Raw genomic sequence first — 22,729 nt, forward strand, 5'->3', positions numbered from 1 at the left:
GATTATTTGTAAAAATGTCAATTGGGACATGAAAAAAACTTTAGGCCCGACAATTATGTTCAAAACAAGCTCTGGGCTAGGCCAAGTATTTTTGGGCCTAGCACCTAGTAAGGATAATTAGGTAGTAGTAAAATGGATATTGAGATATCTATAAAGTACTTTGAGAGTAAGCTCATGTTTTGGCAGTGACATATGCATGAGGAGTGGTTTCATGATAATTAAGGTTATAATACTGTGTTACTTTGTCTATCACAATAGTTGAATACATAACGTTGACTAAAGTTTACAAGGAAACTTTGCGAATAAATTTTTTTCTACAAAAATTAGGATTGTTGTAAGAAAGATACGTTGTCTATTGTGACTCATTTGTGTTGTACTAGACATGAAAGAATCGCACTTAAAAAACGCATATATCTATGATAATAATTCAAATACGTTAATAAAGTATTTGGCTTAGGAGAAACTTGAAGAATATAGATGGATAGCAAACATAGTGGAGCCCACATTAACACAAAGTTTAACAAAGAGGTACCAAACTTTTCAATAAAATTCCTATGGTATTGTCAACTTTGGACCATGGCCTTCGTGGCTTTTCTTTTGGATTCTATGCAAAAAGCCTTATACTAATGAATATGTGCCTACAGTTGTTAATCACATTTCTTCTTCACTTTTAATCAATGTGGGACTTTGTTTGAATTCTCAACAATCTCCCTCAAACAAAGGACCACAATAATATAATGATTCGAGCCTTTTTCTTGAAGCAAATTGAACCTTGCACATTGCTCCATCAAGTTTACTTATCATCACTGTGTTGAGACCGCACACCTTATGTGAAACACTAGAGTACCTTGAGAGCCTATTCTATTTAGGCTAACAACATTGCATGTTCCATAGAGTTTAGCCATGGAACCCACCACAGCTTACCAAAGCTCTCCTCCTTTGTTCAACATCAAGAATCCACCCACATGATTGGGACTGCAATCTGGTTCAGACACCACTGTTAGGGAACTCTATAGACACCACAATATCCACATTGGTATGATATTGTCCATTTTTGGTTAAAGCACTCGAGTTTTTTCTATTGAATTCTAGCTAAAAGACTTTATATGAATGGAAATGTTTTCTATACTTATTAACTCTATTTCTTCTCTATTTTTAATTCATGTGAGACTTTGTTTGAATTCCCAACATAGTAAAGGATTTAAGGTGGTTTATGATCCCAAGGTTTATCCTCACTTGTTTGATATCCACATTGGTGCCTTGCTTTTGAGATTGATACATTTTTATTGTTTGATATTGGATATTGGTAATAGTTGTGTTATAGGATATGGGAATCCCATTTTTAACTTAAAAAAAAAGGAAAATATTATTCCTATAATATTTCATAACAATACAAAACGAAGATCAATTGAATCAACCGTTCATCTAATTTTCGTAAGAGCAAAACCATTGTAAAGAGCTACACAAGTTTTTAAAAAAAAACAGATGGCAACAAGAAAGAATCAAAGTCAAATTCAATTAACCCCTAAATTAGCTTAGCTTGTAATCTTCCAACCTCCAAGTGCGAACCAAATCAAATAAACATCATCATTGATTTGATCATTATCAGAACTCATTAATATGAATATTATTTGGTGGTGTGGAGTTGGGTAAGGTGATTAAAGGGCTATAAATGTTATACAGTATATGTGGGTGTTATAGCTCATCATGATGATTTATAGAAGAGGATGATGTTGATGGTGGTTCAGAACTTTGGTCCCAGCAATTTTTGGTGGTACTCAAGCTTTGAAACCACAAGTGATCAGCCTCGACTGAATTCAAGTCGTTGTTACGGTGCCATGACCAATGTGCATGTGTCTCATTCACCACATTCAATCGCCCATGTCCGAAGCTTGATTGTCTGAACAACGATAGGGGTGAAGGAGGATTTTGGAACCTATATATACACACAAAACATTAGATGAATCAATTGTACCACACTTCAATTTTTTTTAATTACTTTGACTAGATTTTTAAAATATAATAAATAAAAATTCAACCACACATGACAATTAGAGGATGATAATAATGTTTTTGCACTTCAACTAGAGACCAAAACATGGGTGTACGATCTAATTTCCAGCTGAGAATAATTAAATTTTAGTCTTGGGGTGATAAAAAGCATCATTCATAGTATCTAATTGAACAAATTATACTTACCACTGTAAATTTAAAAAAAAAAGGTTAAAATAATACATAATTTTACACACAAAAAAAAGGATAATAGTAGTTGTAATAGCTCTGTAACTATATGTTACAATTTTTTATTTAATGTTTATTACAAAATTGTAATATATGATTACAAATTTGTAAACTTTAATTACAAATTTTTTTATTGTTATAAATTTATAAACTTTTTTTTTTTAAATTCGTATTTATGATTGTGTCCTCCATGTAATTTTTTCCTGTATTTTAGTATTTTTTTTTTAAAATATTAGATATTTTTGTGAATTTCCCAATCTATTAACCATGATCATCAACCTGATTATCTTATTGGGCTATACTTGTTGTGAATCGGGCTTTTGTCTAAATGACCGGATTTGGGCCTCTTAATGTTAAAACTGTGAGCCTCAAATTTAGAGAAAAAAATAGAGAATTTTTCTTTTTTTTTTTGTAGTTCTTTGTTAGTTTTGTTTTTTTTAGAGGAAATTACATGAAATATGAGATTTTTTTAAAAACTTTGATAAATATGGCATTTTTTTTCCTTTAAGTTTTGTATGGCATAAATTATTTATTTATATTTTTATGGAATTTTTTCCTCATATTTTTGTAATTTTATTAAAATATACCATATAATTTCAATATTGATTTTTTTAATTACAGGATATTTTTATTATTATATATTTTTTAATCATATTTAAGTTAATAATATATATACATATATATATACAATTAATCGTATATATAAAACCATATAATTTTTTCCAATATATATTATTGCTATTATATTTTTTTTTATGTATATACATATATATAAGATTATAAAATAGTACACATTTATATATATATTATGGATGTATTATTATTGTTATTATATTAATTTTATATATATGAGGTGATGAGAATGACTTTCACTAATTGTGGTGATGATGATGATGTCTGGGTTATGTCATTATACATATGTATGTTTTGGATTATTGTTGGAGATGTATATATGCCATTTAATTTCATTTTAAATAATAACTGATTACCATTATAAAAATAAATTTAGATTTTTTAGTAATGTAGCAGTAACCGGTTACTACTATCAATTTTAACTATCATGGCAAGTACTCATGGCAAGTACTCGAATGAATTGTAAATGGTTACTGACAGATTTGGAAGAAAAAAAAGCAGATCATAATACATCCAGTAAAGAAGAAGAAGAAGAAGGTAACCGGTTACCCCTATTAAAATAACTGATTAATAACTAGTTACTCAGCCAAACCTAGAAAAAAAACCTTAGAAAATAAAAAATTAATCTGAGAAGTAGTAGTAGAAGAAGAAGAAGGTGGTAACTGGTTACCCCTATCAAAATAACAATTAATTGGTAACTAGTTACTTAACCAAATCTTTAAAAAAAAACTACATCTGAAGAAAAAAAATCAAATATGAAAATAACCAAGAAGAAGAAGATCGAAGAAGGTAACTGGTTACCTAGGTAGTTTTATAAAAAAAAACCAAATTTGAAAAATAAAATCAGATTTAAAAATAACACACGAAGAAGGAGATTAAATAAAGTAATGGTTACAACTAGGTCCACAAAAAAACTCACATCTGAAAAATAAAATAAAATCGTGACAGTAACTGGTTAGTTAGATAGTTTTATAAAGAAAACCAAATCTTAAAAACAAAATCAGATTTAAAAACAACCACGAAGAAGAAAATTAAATAAGGTAACTGGTTACAGCTAAGTCTATAAAAAACTCAAATCTGAAAACAAAACAGAATCATGACAGTAACTGGTTACTTAGACAGATTTAGAAAAAAAAAAACCAGATTTGTAAAAGAAAACCAGATCTGAAAATAAAAGAAAAAACAGATCTGAAACAACAAAGAAGACGCAGAAGAACGTAAAGAAGATGAAGAAGAAGAAGAAGAAGAATAACGTGAAAACGAAGAAGAATGCGAAGAAGAATATGAATCGGAGATGGCGTTGGCGGTGACCGGAGATACGTCGTCCATTTGCCGGTGTGAGAGAGCTTCTATTGTTGTGAGAGAAAATGGTTGGCTGCCATGGTTGGCTGCCATTGTTGTGAGAAAAATGGAGAGAGCAAGTAAATAATACGTGAGAGATGGAGAGAAAGAGGAAAGTAAGACAGATAGTGTATGTATTTTTTTTTTATGGTATTTTGTGGAATTCTCATATTTTAAACTTTTTTTTTCTAGAATTACCATATTTTGTGGCCTAACTTTAATGCCCATAAATATAGAAAGTAATTTATTTTTTCCCATATTTTTGTAAAGTTCTCTTTTTTTTTTATTATATCTTTACCGTGTTAGTATATGTGGAGTAAATATGTGGTAAAAATGTGTAGTTGATATTCAGTAGATGTTGGGTGTAGTGAGGTGTATTTTTATAATAAAAATTGTGTTTTTGGAAAAGAAAAAAAAATCAGAAACCGTCCAACAATAATAAAAACAAGTATTTTTTAAAATATATATATATATATATCAGTTTCAGAGTGAGAAGTATGGAGCAGTATAAATATGTCAAATTAATAATAAATTTAAAAACAATAGTAAAAAAATTGTTAGATTTGTCAAAAAAAAAAGTTTTCGAAAAAATGGTTATTTACGAAATTACTTAAGTCATATTGTGGTATAAAATAGCTTACGTTAGTGCTAGTCCCTCTCTGTTCCCTCCGTCACCAATGGTCACGTACATCGGACCACACGACTCAGCTTCTTTGTTGTAAATCCTTGTCTGAAAAATCAAATCACAAAATCATTACTCCAAAATCTGATCAAAATCAAACAAAATAAATTATAATTACAAGCTTTCAAATCAGTTATATAATTAGAAATGAAGAATTAATCATCTCAAAACTAGAAGCAAATATTTATTTTCCTCAAAAAAAAAAAACTTACAAAACGCTCATAGGCATGAACATGACCAGCGAAAACGACATCAACACGAGCCTTATAAAGCAACTCCTCCAAAGCTTTCCTCATACTCTCCCCTTCCCCTTGGTGAGCCAAGTTCGTGTTGTACCACGGCGCGTGCACCAGCACGAACACCCACGGCGTCTTCTCCCGATCGAGTCCGGCGAGGTCGGCGGCCAGCCACCGGAACTGATCGGAATCGGTGTCGAAATCTGTGTAGGAACCGAGCATAATGACGTGAGCTCCGGCGACCTCGAAGGAGTAGTATAGGTTGGAGATGGAGCCACTCTGCTGGTAGGGCATGGGCCACCTGGCGTTGTAGGCCTTGAAAGGTTCGGAGAAGATGATGGGGATGGTCTCGACCTCGTGGTTGCCTTGGGTGACCATCCATGGGCGGCGGCTAGCGTAGGGCTCCACCAATCGGCCGAAGGAGTCCCAAAGTGGCTGCTGGGTGTCGGCGTAGGAGAGGTCTCCCGGGAGTAGCAACACGTCGTAGTCTTTGCTCTCTACATGTTTCAGAGTCGATGAGGTCCATTCCGTTTGGCCTAGGTCTCCTGTCAAAACGACGTCGTTTTTAGCTATTACAATGTCGTATGCAGCTATATATAGCTATAGCTTGAAACTACTTGCTTCATGTGCCCATAAATTAATAAATAAGCTTTTGAGTTTAAATAATTTATCAACTGACATTTTCACATGTAAGTCCTAATTAATAATTAAATTTTCTTAATTAATAGTTGAAGATTATTTAAATAATTTGTTATAGTATTAAAGGTTAAATTAATGGTGTCTGTTGAAAGTTTTAATAGACATATAGAGTTAAGAAAAAAGAATTAATGATAATATTGGTATTTCCAGGGGTGACTAAAAGATATTTTGTCGATCACTCATTATGAAATATTTTTCGTATATTTTTTATTAAGCTCGTATTAGATGTGAAAGTTTTGTCCTACCCCATGCATCCTTTCGAAAATGTTAAAATGATTTTAATTTTTAGCTCTTAAAAATATTGAAAAATGGAGAGTATATCTTCTTAGCATTATTCTACCTTTTCACAAAAAGGATTGTTAGTTGACCTTAAAGATGGCTAATGCATATAGGAGGTAACACTTATGATTAATTAGTAATATTATATAATATTTATTAAATTTAAATAAATAAATATTAAATTATACTAATAACGGTTTGTAGAGCATGTAAAGGTTTTGACAAATGCTATGAAATGTGTAATCTCTCGATTGATTTCAATGAATGAATATACAAGAGTATAAATAGAGATTACAGCAGGAGATGTATAACTAACTATCTAACCGAATTGCAGCTAACACTAAGTATAAATAACTAACTGTAAGCTGTAAAATAACAGAATGTACAAGTAATTACAATCAGTTATAACCAGTCTTAACACCCCCGCTCAAACTAAGAGTGGCATTGACCTGAGGACTGGAATCAAGATCGCGATTATGTTTCTCCAAACGGCTTTCTTGAGAGAGAAGAAGAGATTCAATTTCGGCAACAGTATAAGTCGATTGACGAGAATTGATGGAGATGACAAAAACATCGTATTCAGGCGGAAGACCATTAAAAATCGCAGTGATGTGGTCTTTTGCAGTGGTAGTGTGACCTACAGAGCTGAGCTGATCAACTAGAAACTTAATCTTGAGTAAGTAATCATTCAAAGATAGGGAGCCTTTCTTTAGATTTCGCAATTGAGTGTGAAATTGATCGATCTTAGCATTAGTTTGAGTAGTGAAGTAAGTATCAAGAACAGACCAAACCTGAGCCGAGGTGTCAGAACCAACAACTCGAGTAAGAATACTTTCAGACATGGAGGATAGGAGCCATGAAAACAGGAGATTGTCTTGTTGCTTCCACTGAGTATACGCCGAATTGATGTGACCAGCCACACGATCAGCATCCGTGAGAAATTTCAATGGAGGCGTGTAGTCAAGATCGATGTAATCTTCAAGCATATGGCCTCTGATGGCAGCAAGAACCTGAGGCCTCCAGAGAAGAAAATTGTGATTGTCCAGCTTTACAGAAAGATTGTGAGAAAAGACAACAGGTGCAAACGAAGAAGAAGTCATAGATGAGGGAACAGCAGAAGCCATGGATGAACAGAAAAGGAGATGAAGATCAAGAACTCAAGGAAAGAAGATCAAGAACTCAACGAAAAACAGAATCGTATGGGCTCTGATACCATGTAAAGGTTTTGACAAAGGCTATGAATTGTGTAATCTCTCGATTGATTTCAATGAATGAATATACAAGAGTATAAATAGAGATTACAGCAGGAGAAAGCATAACTAACTATCTAACCGAATTGCAGCTAACACTAAGTATAAATAACTAACTGTAAGCTGTAAAATAACAGAATGTACAAGTAATTACAATCAGTTATAACCAGTCTTAACATGTAAAGGTTTTGACAAAGGCTATGAATTGTGTAATCTCTCGATTGATTTCAATGAATGAATATACAAGAGTATAAATAGAGATTACAGCAGGAGAAAGCATAACTAACTATCTAACCGAATTGCAGCTAACACTAAGTATAAATAACTAACTGTAAGCTGTAAAATAACAGAATGTACAAGTAATTACAATCAGTTATAACCAGTCTTAACACCCCCGCTCAAACTAAGAGTGGATAAGGACTCAACTCTTAGTTTGGACCGCAAGTAGAAGAACCGAGAATGTGAGAGGGCTTTGGTGAGAATGTCAGCAGTCTGATCTTGAGCAGGAACATGACGAACTACAATTTGCTTTCTCTGCACTTTTTCCCTGACAAAGTATAAATCTAGCTCAATATGCTTGGTCCGAGCATGTTGAATGGGATTGGCTGAGAGGAGGACAGTGCTAAGGTTATCACACCAAAGCACAGGAGGATGAGGTTGGGCAATCTTCAGTTCAGTAAGTAGAGCTTGAAGCCAAGTAATTTCAGCAGTAAGAGTAGCCAAACTTCGGTACTCTGCCTCCGTGCTAGACCGGGAAACAGTAGCTTGCTTCTTAGATGACCAGGATACCAGATTTGGACCAAGATAAACGCACATGCCAGAGGTAGATCGACGGTCATCGGGGTCCGATGCCCAATCAGCATCACAGAAGCCAACCAGATTAAGAGAAGAGCTAACCCGAAAATGAAGGCCATAGTCCAGAGTGTGCTTCAGATATCTAAGAAGACGCTTGACAGTTTTCCAGTGAGACTCAAGTGGATTATGCATAAATTGAGAAACTTTGCTAACAGCAAAGGAGATCTCTGGACGTGTGATAGTTGCATACTGAAGAGCCCCCACCAAACTGCGATAAAGCTTTGGATCCTGAATAGGATCACTACCCGAAGCAGAAAGTTTTTCGCCACCAACCATAGGAGTAGGGAGACCATTAGCAAACTGCATTTTTGATCTGCATAGTAAGTCTGTGATATACTTAGACTGAGATAAGTGATATCCTTGAGATGTTTTGGCCACTTGGATGCCAAGAAAGTAATGAACATCACCAAGATCCTTGAGAGCAAACACAGAATTCAGATGAGAGATCAAATGATGCATTTCAGTAGCTGATCTACCTGTCACCAATATGTCATCTACATATACTAGAACAAAGAGAGGTGAGCCATTGTCAAACCTTAAAAAGAGAGATTGATCAGCTTGAGAGTTATGAAAATGCAGAGAAAGTAAAGTTGCTCGAAGCTTTTCAAACCATGCTCGAGGGGCTTGTTTCAAGCCATAGAGAGCCTTTTTCAACTTGCAAACCAGTGGAGGATTATGTTGAGTCTCAAAACCAGGAGGTTGGGTCATAAAAACTTCATCTTGTAGCTGGCCATTCAAAAAAGCATTATTGATGTCTAGTTGTTTGATAGGCCAGCCATAAGAGAGAGCTAAGGAGAAAATGACCCGAATAGATGTTGGTTTGATTACTGGACTAAATGTCTCAGTAAAATCAAAACCATATTGCTGATTAAAACCCTTAGCCACCAATCTCGCCTTGTGCTTTTGAACTGAACCATCAGGATTCTCTTTTACCTTAAAAACCCATTTACACCCAATGGCTCTTCGGTTTGGTGGCAGCTCCACTAGAGTCCAAGTATCATTTTGTTCTAAAGCTCTGAACTCAGCATCCATAGCAGATTTCCAATGAGGACTAGTCAAAGCATCATTAAGGGTCAAAGGCTCTCTAGAGGTGATGAACACCTTCGGTTTGTAAACCCCTACTTTAGAACGAGTTACCATTTGATGTTGATTCTGGTTAGATCTTGAAATAGGTAACAAAGGATCATCTGCTTTTACAGTCTCGGGTGGGGGTGGACAAGTGGAAGGTGGATCTTGAGGCAATGGAGAAGAGGCAGCGGAAAGGTGAGAAGGAGGTGGAAGAGGTGGATTAAGTGGCTGGAAATGGGATGAAGAGGGAGAGGACCGAGAAGGGGAAGTAGATGGTGAAGAAGGAGACAATGAATGAAGAGGAACATGAAGAGATGCAGATGTTTGAGGCGTGGATGATATAGGAACAGTGGTACGAATTTTGGATAACAAAGGAATTGAAGTAGTGGAAGGAGATGATATTTGAGTATGAGGCTGCACTGGTAAAATAGGTGATGAATAAGGGAACTTATGCTCATTGAAAATAACATCACGAGAGATATAGATCCTACCTGATTTGGAAAGGCATTTATAGCCTTTATGATTGTAGCTATATCCAAGAAAAGTGCAGGACTCAGATCTGAATTGAAGCTTGTGAGAATTGTAGGGTCTGATATTAGGGAAACACTCACAACCAAATGTTTTGAGCTTAGAGTAATCTGGTTGTTTTTGGAACAAACGAAAAAGAGGAGATGTATTTGAAATAACAGGAGAGGGCAAACGATTGATTAGGTAGACAGAGGTTCGAACAGATTCATCCCAGAATTTTAGAGGCAATGAGGCATTTGCAAGAAGAGTAAGGGACATCTCAATGATATGCCGGTGCTTGCGCTCAGCAAGACCATTTTGCTCAGAAGTTTTGGGACAGGAGACATGATGAGTGATGCCATTCTCTAGGAGGTAATGAGTAAAGGCCTGGTACTCACCTCCCTAATCCGTTTGGATTGATTTTATCTTATAGCCAAGTTCATTTTCAATCTGAGTCTTAAAGTTTCGAAAAGTTTGTATGGCTTCAGATTTGGTTTTAAGTAGATATATCCAGGTATACCTTGAAAAAGAATCTATAAAATGTATGTAATATCTGTAGCCATTTGAAGACACAATGGGAGCTGGCCCCCATAGGTCAGAATGAATAAGCTCTAGTGGTGTAGTATACTCAGATGTAGAAGTAGGAAAAGGGAATTTGTGTATTTTGCCTTGACAACAAGATGAGCAAAAATCAAACTGTGTTTTATTAATGTGAGGAAGATTACATGCAGAGAGAATGGACTTTACAATCTTAGCAGATGGGTGACCCAATCTGTTGTGCCATAACACAAATTCAGAATTACATTGAGACTTAGAGCTAGATACATCAGCAGAAAAACAATGTGACATAGACTGAGGTAATGATTTATTCAAATTGGTAGGCAAGGAGGGGGAAGGCACTGAGCTAGGATGAACAAGCTGGACTGCAGACGATGGAAAAGCATAGAGACCGTTGTTAAGGGTCCCTCGCATCAGAGTTTGATTGGTGACCTGATCTTTCACAAGGCAAAAGTCAGAATGAAATTCACAGTAGACATGATTATCCTTAGTTAATTGGGAAACACTGATAAGGTTTTTCTTGATAGTAGGAACATGCAAAAGTTGATTCAAGAATAGAGGTTTGGAAGGGCAGAGAGACTGTATAGCAGACTTACCAATGTTGGAGATAGATAGACCCGAGCCATCACCAACATGCAATTGGTCAGATCCAGAATATGGACTCTTGCTCAAGAGATTCTGATCATTATTTGTGCAGTGATTCGTTGCTCCCGAGTCAGGATACCACGAGGAATCATTAACCATGTCTGAAGAAGCTATGAGAGCATTCATGGAAGAGGTCGATTTTTCTGCAGGTTGAGCTCCAAAACCTGGAAAATCAATGTTAAAACGTTGATAACACCGCGATGCGTAGTGGCCTGGACGGGAGCACAGCTGACAAACTGGACGATTTTCTTGAGGAGTCGCAGAATTGGGGAAACCTTCATTGTACGATCTACCAGGATTAGAAACACGGCCACGACCACCAGCATATGGATTCCAGAAATTACCACGGCCAACAGAAGGTAAGGAACCTTGAGAGTGAGGCGATGGAGAGAATCGACCATACCCAGGGTTAGAGAATGAAGCCGAACCACCTCGTCTGTACGCGGCATTGACCTGAGGACTGGAATCAAGATCGCGATTATGTTTCTCCAAACGGCTTTCTTGAGAGAGAAGAAGAGATTCAATTTCGGCAACAGTATAAGTCGATTGACGAGAATTGATGGAGATGACAAAAACATCGTATTCAGGCGGAAGACCATTAAAAATCGCAGTGATGTGGTCTTTCGCAGTGGTAGTGTGACCTACAGAGCTGAGCTGATCAACTAGAAACTTAATCTTGAGTAAGTAATCATTCAAAGATAGGGAGCCTTTCTTTAGATTTCGCAATTGAGTGTGAAATTGATCGATCTTAGCATTAGTTTGAGTAGTGAAGTAAGTATCAAGAACAGACCAAACCTGAGCCGAGGTGTCAGAACCAACAACTCGAGTAAGAATACTTTCAGACATGGAGGATAGGAGCCATGAAAACAGGAGATTGTCTTGTTGCTTCCACTGAGTATACGCCGAATTGATGTGACCAGCCACACGATCAGCATCCGTGAGAAATTTCAATGGAGGCGTGTAGTCAAGATCGATGTAATCTTCAAGCATATGGCCTCTGATGGCAGCAAGAACCTGAGGCCTCCAGAGAAGAAAATTGTGATTGTCCAGCTTTACAGAAAGATTGTGAGAAAAGACAACAGGTGCAAACGAAGAAGAAGTCATAGATGAGGGAACAGCAGAAGCCATGGATGAACAGAAAAGGAGATGAAGATCAAGAACTCAAGGAAAGAAGATCAAGAACTCAACGAAAAACAGAATCGTATGGGCTCTGATACCATGTAAAGGTTTTGACAAAGGCTATGAATTGTGTAATCTCTCGATTGATTTCAATGAATGAATATACAAGAGTATAAATAGAGATTACAGCAGGAGAAAGCATAACTAACTATCTAACCGAATTGCAGCTAACACTAAGTATAAATAACTAACTGTAAGCTGTAAAATAACAGAATGTACAAGTAATTACAATCAGTTATAACCAGTCTTAACAGAGCATTGGTGGTGCCCTTAGCAATTCTCTTTCAAAAAAGAAAAAAAAGAAGACTTGCCATTAATTTACATACTAAAAGTAATATGTATGGTTATCTAGTAGCTTTGTAAGTTATTACTACGTTTAATTTGAACAATTGTTTTGCTAAAATATATTATAATAATAAGTTGCGTGAAAGATTTCCAAATGTTGTGCCTAAATATGATGTGGGTTTTGAACCAGATTCAGCTTCAAATTATAAAGGACCAAAGAAAAATTGCAAATATATATAAAAGAAGAATTATATCATCTGAGAAAATATATAATCTCTACGTCACAATGGCATACGTATGATTTCAATTATTCCTTAATTGAAATCTGAACCTAAGAATTAGATTACTGTTTCCTTGTGCAACTTTCCAAAGTTGCTTTCACCCCAGATAATACAATTAACACGTAGTTTACACTCTACAAATTCGTTTTGCCAAATTTCCGTGACCTTAAAGCAACAATAAAAAGCCTTCGCCTAACTCACTCATCACTAACCCAAAAAGGGTACAACATTGCATAAAGAAAAACTAAAGCTAGTAACTGATATGCTTTATGTGAAAACAAAGCTAGCTAGTAATATATCTTTGTAAAAAAAACAGTAACTTTATTTAGAAAGACTTGCATTTTCTATTGTTTATAGATAAAAGGTATACCAATCTAATTAAGGAAAAAGGCAACTTACCAACTACAACAAATTGGAGAGGAAACGCCGCGGGAGGCGTTCGGAAGGAGAACTCCGGGCCGGAACCGCCGCACCGGTAGTAATAGGTTGTGGCCGGCTCCAATGGTCCAATTGTAACATGGTGGATCTTGCCGGAGCTATAGAAGAAGTACCTGTACGATGTGTATTCTCCGGTGGCCGTGGCATTATATTCATTTGGTGTTATCCCATATTCTACTACTGTTTTGGTGTGTTTGTGTTCCGTTGTACTCCACGATACTCTCATGTGGTCTTTTCCCACTAGAGAAATATGTACCTGAAAATCCATTCAAAGAATAAAAAAGCTGTATATATTTAGAGATTTTGAATAAAGGGTTTCAAGAATTAATAATGTGTATACCTGTTGAGGGTCTGAGTCAGATCGTTTGTTGGGAGGAAAGACCATTTTTCCAGGTGGGAATCGATGAAAATCGTCATGTTTAGCTTCAAGGATTTGAGGGCAGAGAAAGAAATTGGCAAGAAAGATGGTATAGAAAATAACTCTTAGTTGGTTCATTTTTCCCATCAATGGTTTTGCATGTACATGATAGAAAACTTAGTCGAGCTGGGCTTGTTCATTTATACAAAGAGATATTTTTGACCGAAAGTTGTGTTCGTAAGAGAATAATTTGGCTTGCAATGGCGTCAAGTTATAACATTGCAATTTTTATTTTTTATTTTTTTTGGATAATAATTTATATGTTGTTGATATGCTTAGCAAGCCATTGACCACAAATAGATTTATCGTGCACTAATTAACTTAGCTTAGCTTCAAATTAGATTCCATTAAGCATAATTTGTTGATTAATTATATCATTTCGATAATATTTTATAATTAATATAGTTGAACGTGTTCCCTTTTCATCATTTATATCGTCATTTCTTTCCGTGTGCATATGTAATTGTAAATTAGTTGGATATATTAATTAATGTAATTTGAAAACTATATGAAAAAGGAATATTCTATCCATAATTAAATTAGTTTATCTTAATTTGTCAACTTCAACTCTTCAGAACACTTCAATCTGAAGAAGTATTAATATTTCATCAGGGTTTTGATTATATTATGCGTCTGATCTAAAATGTAGATGTTATTTAATTTTGTAATTAACTAGTTAATAATAGCAATTAATTAATTAAATATTTGATATTTATCCAAGACAAAGGTTGCTTTGAGGACTTATTGGAGGCTGAGTCCACACTGTCTGTCCACCATATAAGAGCTCTTAGAAGGGAAGCATGGTCATGATGTATGAAAACACAAGTCACGCCGTGAATTTGGATTATATATTTATAGTGTTTGTGGTGGGGAAGAGGCGCTGCCATAAAACTTTGATTATAAAACAAGCCTCAAATATTAATAATTATAATTGGAGTATATATATATATATGGAAGATTTTTTTAATGGTTACTAGCCATTTATGGGTACTAACAATTATGATGATGTGGCAATATAGTGAGTCACCAACAGGTAAATATTTTTATCTATATTAATTTCGAATTTAGTTCTTTTTGTCATAATTAATATTGTTTCCATCCAATAAAAGACACTAGCTATATTTAGAAATTAACATGTATTTGAAAAATGAAAAGTTTACAATATTATATTTTCATAATAAATACATGTTTTTCATCAGCTAATCCTTCCAAAATTTTAAAAATCAAAATTTATTTTTAGAAATATTAATTAACAATTATAAATATGAATCATTGATCTTAATCCAATTGTTAATATTAAAGTAACTATCAATGGGTAGTAACCATTAAGAATGTACTCATATATATATATATACTAGATGGAAGCAACGTGAAATGCAGGGTTTGCTTAATTTTAAAGTTGTAAATATTGTCTATAATTTTAATAAAAACTGATTCACAGTTTAAAAAATATATATAATAAAATGAATTATAGTTCTATAATATATATAAATATTTATATAATAATCTCTACATATATATGATATCTAAACACAATGTAGTATACATGCATCAATAATTTTTAATTTCTAATATATCTCACAATGTCCTTTGTTTAATTTGATGAAGAAAAAAAACTTCAATCAATTGATAAAAAAACAAACTATCACACAAATTTATAAGATACAAAATGATATGTATGTCTTTATTATTTTTAAATAAATATGATTTAATTATTTAAATTATCATAAAACATCTTAAAAATATCATATTTTAATTAATTAATTAATTTATTTATTTTTGTTTATGTTTGTTATAGTTTTTGAATTTGACAATAACAAAAAAATATTATATATTATATGCAATATTAAGTTTAAGTTTAATTAAATTTTATTTATTTTATAAAATATATGGTTTTATTATTTGTAAATAATTATCATTGTAAAATATTCTATTTTAATTTATTTAATTTTATTTAAGTATAAATCATATTTATAATCTACCATTAAATATAAAAATATTATATTAAATATGAGAATAATCAGTTAAAGTTTAAAAAATAAAAAATTATTAAAAACAATAATTTGTGTTTACATATTTTTATATAGAATATATATTTGGGCTATATATATGTGCGTGTTTATTTTGCTTATATTCAATATTATGTATCAATAAGTATAACCCATGTCTGTTGTCAAACAACGAAGTCTCTCCACGCAATAGAATTTGAAATATACAAATTATTTCTATATATTAGAAGAGGCTAAAAGCACTTTTTACAAAATATTAAAGACAAAATCACCAAGGCCATCTCACCCTCACCACCAGACTATGTATGGTTGAGTGGACAATATTTGTGATACAGATTTTGGATGTTTTTATTCTAAAAAGTTAAAGATGCCATTGCTTCTAGATCTAGACTTTACCCGTCGACATAGTCTCGTGATAACCCTTTTAAATTATTATCTTTTTGTCAGCTTCAGGTATTTGAATGAAAGGGAAATTAGTTATTTAAAATATATACGACCTTAAATATTTATCCTAACGAAATAATTATCAGAATATCCAAGGTATATACGAATATACTCTGAAAGAACTTAGATAAATACAATGGTATGTATAAATATGTATAAATATTTGTTATGTTTCATTACCAATCTAGATCAGATCGAGCTTTATAAATAGCGTACCGTTTTTGCTGGGGAAGAAAGCACATGTACGATGAACATGTTGTGATCAATTCATTGGTAGTCGGAATAATATCCTAGAATTGGGAAAGCATATTCAGAAATCAGAAGCATATATAAATACATATTAAGATAGCATTGTTAAGCTATAAGACATCATATTGTCATGTCCTACTCATTTTGCTATTTGAAATCTAAAGACATGGTGCTTGCCAAAAGAGTCTAGACTTTGTACCATTTGTCTAGAGAAATTAAGCTAGAGTTTGATGGACTCAACTCAATTCTAGAAGACTTTAGAAAATTCTAGAGTATACTAGAATGTTCTTGAAGACGATAAAAGATTCTAGAATGTTCTAGAACATACTAGATGGTGTGAGAAGAATCACATCAAGAAAAAATGACTTTTACTTCGGTTTTTAAGTTGGATTTACTTAGGTTTTCGCTAAAATTCATAACCGCAGTAGATTGGAGTGAAGTAAAAAGTAGTTAAAAACTCAAATGAAAAATAAGCTTTCTACTTCGGTAATTATGTAAAAACCGAAGTAGAAAATGGGGATTCTATATACTTCGGTTTTTACATAATAACCGAAGTAGAAAGTGAGACACACTTCCTTGCTGGGCACTTTCTACTTCAGTTAATGTAAAAACCGAAATAGATTCATCACTTTCTACTTCGGTTTTTACATAATAACCGAAGTAGAAAGCCCCTCCCCATTTTTTAATAATTATTTCTAATTATTTTTAAATAGCTCAATTCTATTTTTATATTTTTTTTGTCCTAATTTTTTTTTAAATAGTCTAATTATATGAATTTATAGTTATATATATATTTACAATTGGAATTAGTTTATTTTCATTTAATTTATAACAGAAATAAAAATCACAAAATTTATACACTTAGAATTAAAATTCTTATAAAATTAAATATTTATACATTCACATAATTGTTAAGTAGAATAACCTAATCATTCATATATACATTCACATAATTGTAATTAAGTAAAATAGCCTAAATATTTATATATATATATATACATTCACATAAAACTAAATGTATGTATAAACAAAATAGTCTTACTAATAAATTTAAGTCATCAATCGGCTTAACTATTCTTGTTGGATTGGCAAGATGTCCTCCCGACCCTTGGCGACAATTTGGTTACAAGTAACTTTGTCATTTAGTTCATTCTACGAAACAAACCAATGATAGATTAAATTAGTAACTTGTAACAACACTTAAAAAAATTTCCTACGTTGCTTTAAAAACACTTACAACTATTTCTTCAATTTTTTTGTCCAAATTATCTTCGACAAGAGTCTTCTTCGTTTCTCGCGCTCTTATCCAAATTTCATATCCCTCTACATCTTCCACTCCTAGTTCTTTTTTCTAGGACATCCAACATAATTGAAGTTTAATTATTAAATTTTCCTAAGTCTAACAAAATTTCGGCAGCATAACAACTGCATTTTAACATCTCAAAAAATTTAAAATCTATAAATAACACACAAAATATCTGGACATAGTGTGCGAATTGAAAAAGGAAAACAATTAATAAAATCTATAAAAAAAATTGGCAGAGTTTCCTTTGTTTTTGTAGCATATCCCAATTTTATAATTATATATAAATTCAACACAAACAAACACAAAACCAACACACATAATTTCATCCTTATATCACCGCCAACAAAAAATTTCCTAGAACCTACTTCACTAAAGTAAACACATGCATGATTTAGCTCTAATTTTATAAATAAATATTGCAATAGTAATAAATAAAATTTAAAGATTACTCACCTCCAATATTACTCTTGAAGTCATCCAAAATCAATACCAAATTGACAACTAAATCAACAACCCTACTAAAAAGCTTAAACAAAAACAAATAAAAATCAATTACATAATTAATTAAATTAGTTACATAATCATCAAACAATATATCAAGCTAGCTAGTTATAGAAAATAAAAAACAAATGTCACTAACAATCCAAACATTTCAAGTTCTAACATTGGCAACAACATTACCTATCGAAGCTATGTTTAGAAATTTAAATAGCAAGGCACAATAATTTTTAAATTTTACTAATATATATATAATTAATAACATTATATAAAATAACAAAATAAATAAAAAAAATATATAACACAAATATACTAAAAAGTAAGTATTAAATTCGGAATAATATAAAAAAAAAATTAACACAAACAAAGTTTTAAGGTAACAAACCTTCTTTGATGCTCAAAATAACATCTAAGTCAATATTAGCAACTCTAAAACCTATATATAACAAACACATTATATCTATAAGAAAAAAAATCTGAAAATAATATAGAAAATTAAAAAAAATCATACAAACAAAGATTTAGTGATTCATACCTTTTTTGAAGCTCAAGAACACATTTTAATGTAAGAAAACCAGTCAAAGTCCAATAACAATACCAATTTTCGAACCCTAAAAATACCCACACCCAAAGTCTTTATTTTCTCCCTCAAAAATAAAAATGGAACTTATTTATGTTTTTAAGTAAGAAAAATAGTTTTAAATGGTAAAAAAAATGGTATATTTAGTGAAACCCTCGTGGGAGTATGACAACAATGGAGGTTTTCTGGATTTGGCGTTTGAGATTTTTGCTTCAGAGAGACGAATGAAGCGAGAGCTATATATTAAGGGTATTAAAACTCTTTTACCTTAGTTCTTATATAAGAACCGAAATAGAAAGTTCAATTTCTACTTCGGTTTTTATATAAGAACCGAAGTGAAAGCCTTCAGGGCCGCGTTTGGTTTGCTCCACTTTTTACTTCGGTTTTTTCATAAAAACCGAAGTGAAAAGTCCCAATATAATGTGCAAACCAAACATGGCCCTTGCTCATTTTCTATTTTAACTTCTTTTTTTTAAGAAACCGAAGTAATAGCCTATTTTTATGTTCTACCATTCCCAAAAGCGAAGTAAAAACTCATTGAAAGACTTTTACTTCAGTTTTTTTTATATTCTATGTGTAAAAAATGAAGTAAAAGCCTATATTTCTAGTAGTGAATATAGAAGCATCTAGAATATCCAGAGCATCTTAGAACTATCTAGATGGAACTAGACAATTCTAGAAGACTCTAGAAGTTGACCATACTTTGTTTGAAGGTATTAGACCTTTTGTAGATAATATAGAATATACTTGTAATATTTCATGTACATTCTAGAAACTCTATAGGATCTAGACAAGTGGAAAGATCCTAACCACTCATGAACATGGTGCTTAACTATAAATAGCCCATTGGGTTCATTTGTAGCCAACTTGGGCAACTTGTACAGTTATGAAAATAGAAAGAATCAAGAAAATGGTTTGACTGAAAAGTATATTCGTCTTTATTGAATGAGATGAATATATATATATATATAATACAAGTGTGAGCTGTTATTACAGCTGTAAGAAAACTAACAATCTGTTAGAATGAGTAACCATCTAACTGAATAACAAAATGACATCTGGAACTAAGACTCAAGAATGGAATTTGTTATATTCCTAATAGCCCCGCTCAAGCTGTAGTTGGAATAGTCCAGGTTCAGCTTGTCACAAAGAAATTCAAATCCAGGAGAAGTGATTGGTTTGGTGAACAAGTCAACTGGCTATTCAGTAGATGGAATGTATTTGACTTCAAACAGTTTTTCAGCAAATTGAGTTCGAACATAATGCACATCTATTTCGATGTGTTTGGTTCGTGAATGAAAAACAGGGTTGATAGTTAAGGCTTGAGCTCCTTGATTATCATACCACAAGGTAGGAACCATGGAGATTTTGATACCGAGTTCAGTGAGTAAAGAATGGAGCCATATAAGTTTAGTGGCAGTAGAAGCAAGTGCACGATATTCTGATTCCGTGCTAGAGTGAGCAATAGCTTGTTGCTTGCGTGACCTCCAACTTATTAGATTTCCGCCAATGAATAGACAAAATCCACTTGTAGATTTTCGATCATCCAAATTGGATGTCCAATCAGCATCAGAGTATGCTTCTAAGTTCATAACAACAGCTGGTTTAAAGTGGAGTCCAAGATGGATGGTGCCCCGTATGTACCTAAGTACTCATTTACAGGCAGTCCAGTGATTGACAGTAGGTGATTTAATGAACTAACTTAGTTTGTTAACTGAGAAGATGCTTCTAAGTTCATAACAGCAACTGGTTTAAAGTGGAGTCCAAGATGGATGGTGCCCCGTATGTACCTAAGTACTCATTTACAGGCAGTCCAGTGATTGACAGTAGGTGCTTTAATGAACTGACTTAGTTTGTTAACTGAGAAGGAAAAATCTTGCCTTGTAAGAGTAAGATATTGTAAAGCACCAAGGACACTGCGATATACTTCTGGTTTGTCAAACAAGGGGCAGTCACCTAGACAAAGTTTATTACCAAGTATCATTGGAGTTGGGGCTTCTTTGGAGTCATCAAACCTTGTCTGTTGAATAAGTAACTCAGTAGCATTTTTGGACTGAGTAAGAAATAAACCAGAAGTTATTCTAGTGGCCTCAAAACCCAGAAAATAGCTCATGGATCCAAGTGACTTCAGCGCAAATTTAGAGTGAAGAACATGAATGAGCTGAGCAATTGTGGAGGAGTTAGCACCTATGATGAGGATGTCATCCACATACACCAGAAGAAACAAAGGAGCGCCTTTCATGGTTGTGTAGAAAACAGATGTATCTAAAGCTGAACACTTGAAACCCCACTTGAGTAAAGTACTTTTTAATTGTTCAAACCAGGCCCTAGGAGCCTGCTTAAGACCATAAAGTGCTTTATGTAATAGACAAACATGATTAGGCTGTGTTAGGCTGTGTAGGATCAACATATCTAGTGGGTTGTTTCATGTACACCTATTCATGTAGCTCTCCATTTAAGAATGTGTTATTCACATCAATTTGTTATATGTCCCATCCAAATGTAACAGCAAGAGAGAATATTACTCGGATAGTGGAAGCTCGAACAACTGGACTAAAGGTATCTGAAAAATCTAGACCAGCTGTTTGTTGAAAGCCTTTGGCGACAAGACGAGCTTTGTATTTATCCAAGGTGCCATCAGCCTTGAACTTGACTCGAAAAGGCCACTTGCATTGAATAATCCTCATGTCATCGCTAGCAGGCACTAGTGTCCATGTGCGATTATGTTTCAAGGCGTCATGCTCAGTATCCATAACATTTTTCCAAACTGGAATAGTGAGAACTTGTTTGACTGAGGTTGGTGCACAAGCTATTGAGTTAGAAATGGCTGCAAGATACACCTTTGGTTTATATATACCCGACTTGGATCGCGTTTGCATTGAGTGACCACTAGGCAGAGGTGGTGGTGCTCTTGTAACCAAGATAAAAGCATTTTGTGTACTGTCAGGGACAATGATCTCCTAATTTGATGGGACTGTCTCAACATTTGGTGCTGCAATCTCAACTGGTTGTTTTGTTGTCTCAACTCCAATGTCCTCAATTGTACCACTAGCAAGTGCTATCTCAGAGGTAGGAAGATGCATCTCCATCTCAGTAGCATTAGTAGATAACATGTGAGATAAAGAATTAATAGAAGAATCACTTACTTGATTTGTAGTAGGATCATTAACTCGGACATGTGCTACTTCAGAAATTGTAGGAACACTTGTTGAAGCATCATTCCCATAGGTAGTAGACAGAGAAGGGATAGATGTTTGGAGAGACATATTTGTGTTTGGGATTGGTGATTGAGATTGTGGATGAGCTGGAGTAGAGGGAGAGGAAGGAATAATGAAGGCAGGTGAGGTGAGGTTCTGTCGAAAGGTGGAGGATGAGTGCATAAGATGGTTCTTACCATATTGACAAGCATCACAGTACTCTCTACCAGATTTGGAACAATGAACTTGAATTTTATTAAGTACTTTTGTTAGAATAACATTGGATGGATGTCCAAGTCGGTTATGCCAAAGAGCACTAGCACGAGAGGACTGAGTATAATGAGAAGTATCAGAAAATTCAGGAAAATTACAATGAGTTTTATTCCTTAGAGTAGTGGTAGCAGAGGAATGTGCAGAATCTTTCTGGTCACTAAGGTAGGCGACTGGAAAATTTGAATGAGTGGAGTATGACAATGGTGTAGAAGGAAGCTCCAGCTGATAAAGACCATGCTTAAGTGTTCCCTGAAGTAATACCTAGCTCGTAGCAGTGTCCTTAACAAAACACAAATCAGGAGTAAATTCTATTGTCACATCATTATCCAGTGTAAATTTAGAGATGCTAATAAGATTTTTCTTTATCTCGGGGACATGGAGAACATTTTTTAAATGTAAAGAACGAGTGGCAAGGATGTGAGTATTGCCAATATGATGAATAGAAAGTTGAGAGTCATTACCTACAACCAATTTTTCCTTTCCTTTGTAGGAGGTTGGTGTGGTGAGATTTGTTGTAGCAGCGGAGACATGATGAGAAGCACCACTGTCCATATACCAATTATTATCAGCAACGATGG

At 33.7% G+C, this 22,729-nt stretch overlaps 1 protein-coding gene across 2 annotated transcripts; it reads right to left on the reverse strand.

Moving 5' to 3' along the window:
• Window positions 1-1,468: 1,468 nt before the first annotated feature.
• On the reverse strand, window positions 1,469-13,860 carry LOC133831328 (purple acid phosphatase 22-like). 2 transcript variants are annotated; one of them, XM_062261588.1, is made up of 5 exons: window positions 13,518-13,835; window positions 13,139-13,433; window positions 5,110-5,678; window positions 4,857-4,945; window positions 1,469-1,936 (listed from the first exon to the last, which is right to left on the reverse strand). In XM_062261588.1, exons 1-5 carry the CDS (start codon window positions 13,680-13,682, stop codon window positions 1,696-1,698), a joined length of 1,359 nt encoding a protein of 452 aa, XP_062117572.1. In that variant the 5' UTR covers window positions 13,683-13,835; the 3' UTR covers window positions 1,469-1,695. The 2 variants fall into 2 exon arrangements, with proteins under 2 accessions (XP_062117572.1, XP_062117571.1); XM_062261587.1 differs by lacking the exon at window positions 1,469-1,936 and adding an exon at window positions 3,042-4,262 and having other exon boundaries at window positions 13,518-13,860.
• Between the last annotated feature and the right edge of the window lie 8,869 nt (window positions 13,861-22,729).

The sequence above is a fragment of the Humulus lupulus genome, chromosome 4, assembly GCF_963169125.1.
Source record: "Humulus lupulus chromosome 4, drHumLupu1.1, whole genome shotgun sequence".
In the NCBI taxonomy this organism is placed as follows: domain Eukaryota; kingdom Viridiplantae; phylum Streptophyta; class Magnoliopsida; order Rosales; family Cannabaceae; genus Humulus; species Humulus lupulus.

Bases quoted from the DNA above. Each gene is read 5' to 3' on its own strand.
- LOC133831328 (XM_062261587.1), bottom strand. From the start codon at position 13,682: ATGGGAAAAATGAACCAACTAAGAGTTATTTTCTATACCATCTTTCTT. The intron at 13,434-13,517 runs GTATACACATTA...ATGGATTTTCAG, and splicing joins CTGACTCAGACCCTCAACAG to GTACATATTTCTCTAGTGGG. The intron at 4,946-5,109 runs GTAAGTTTTTTT...TTGATTTTTCAG, and splicing joins TTCATGCCTATGAGCGTTTT to ACAAGGATTTACAACAAAGA.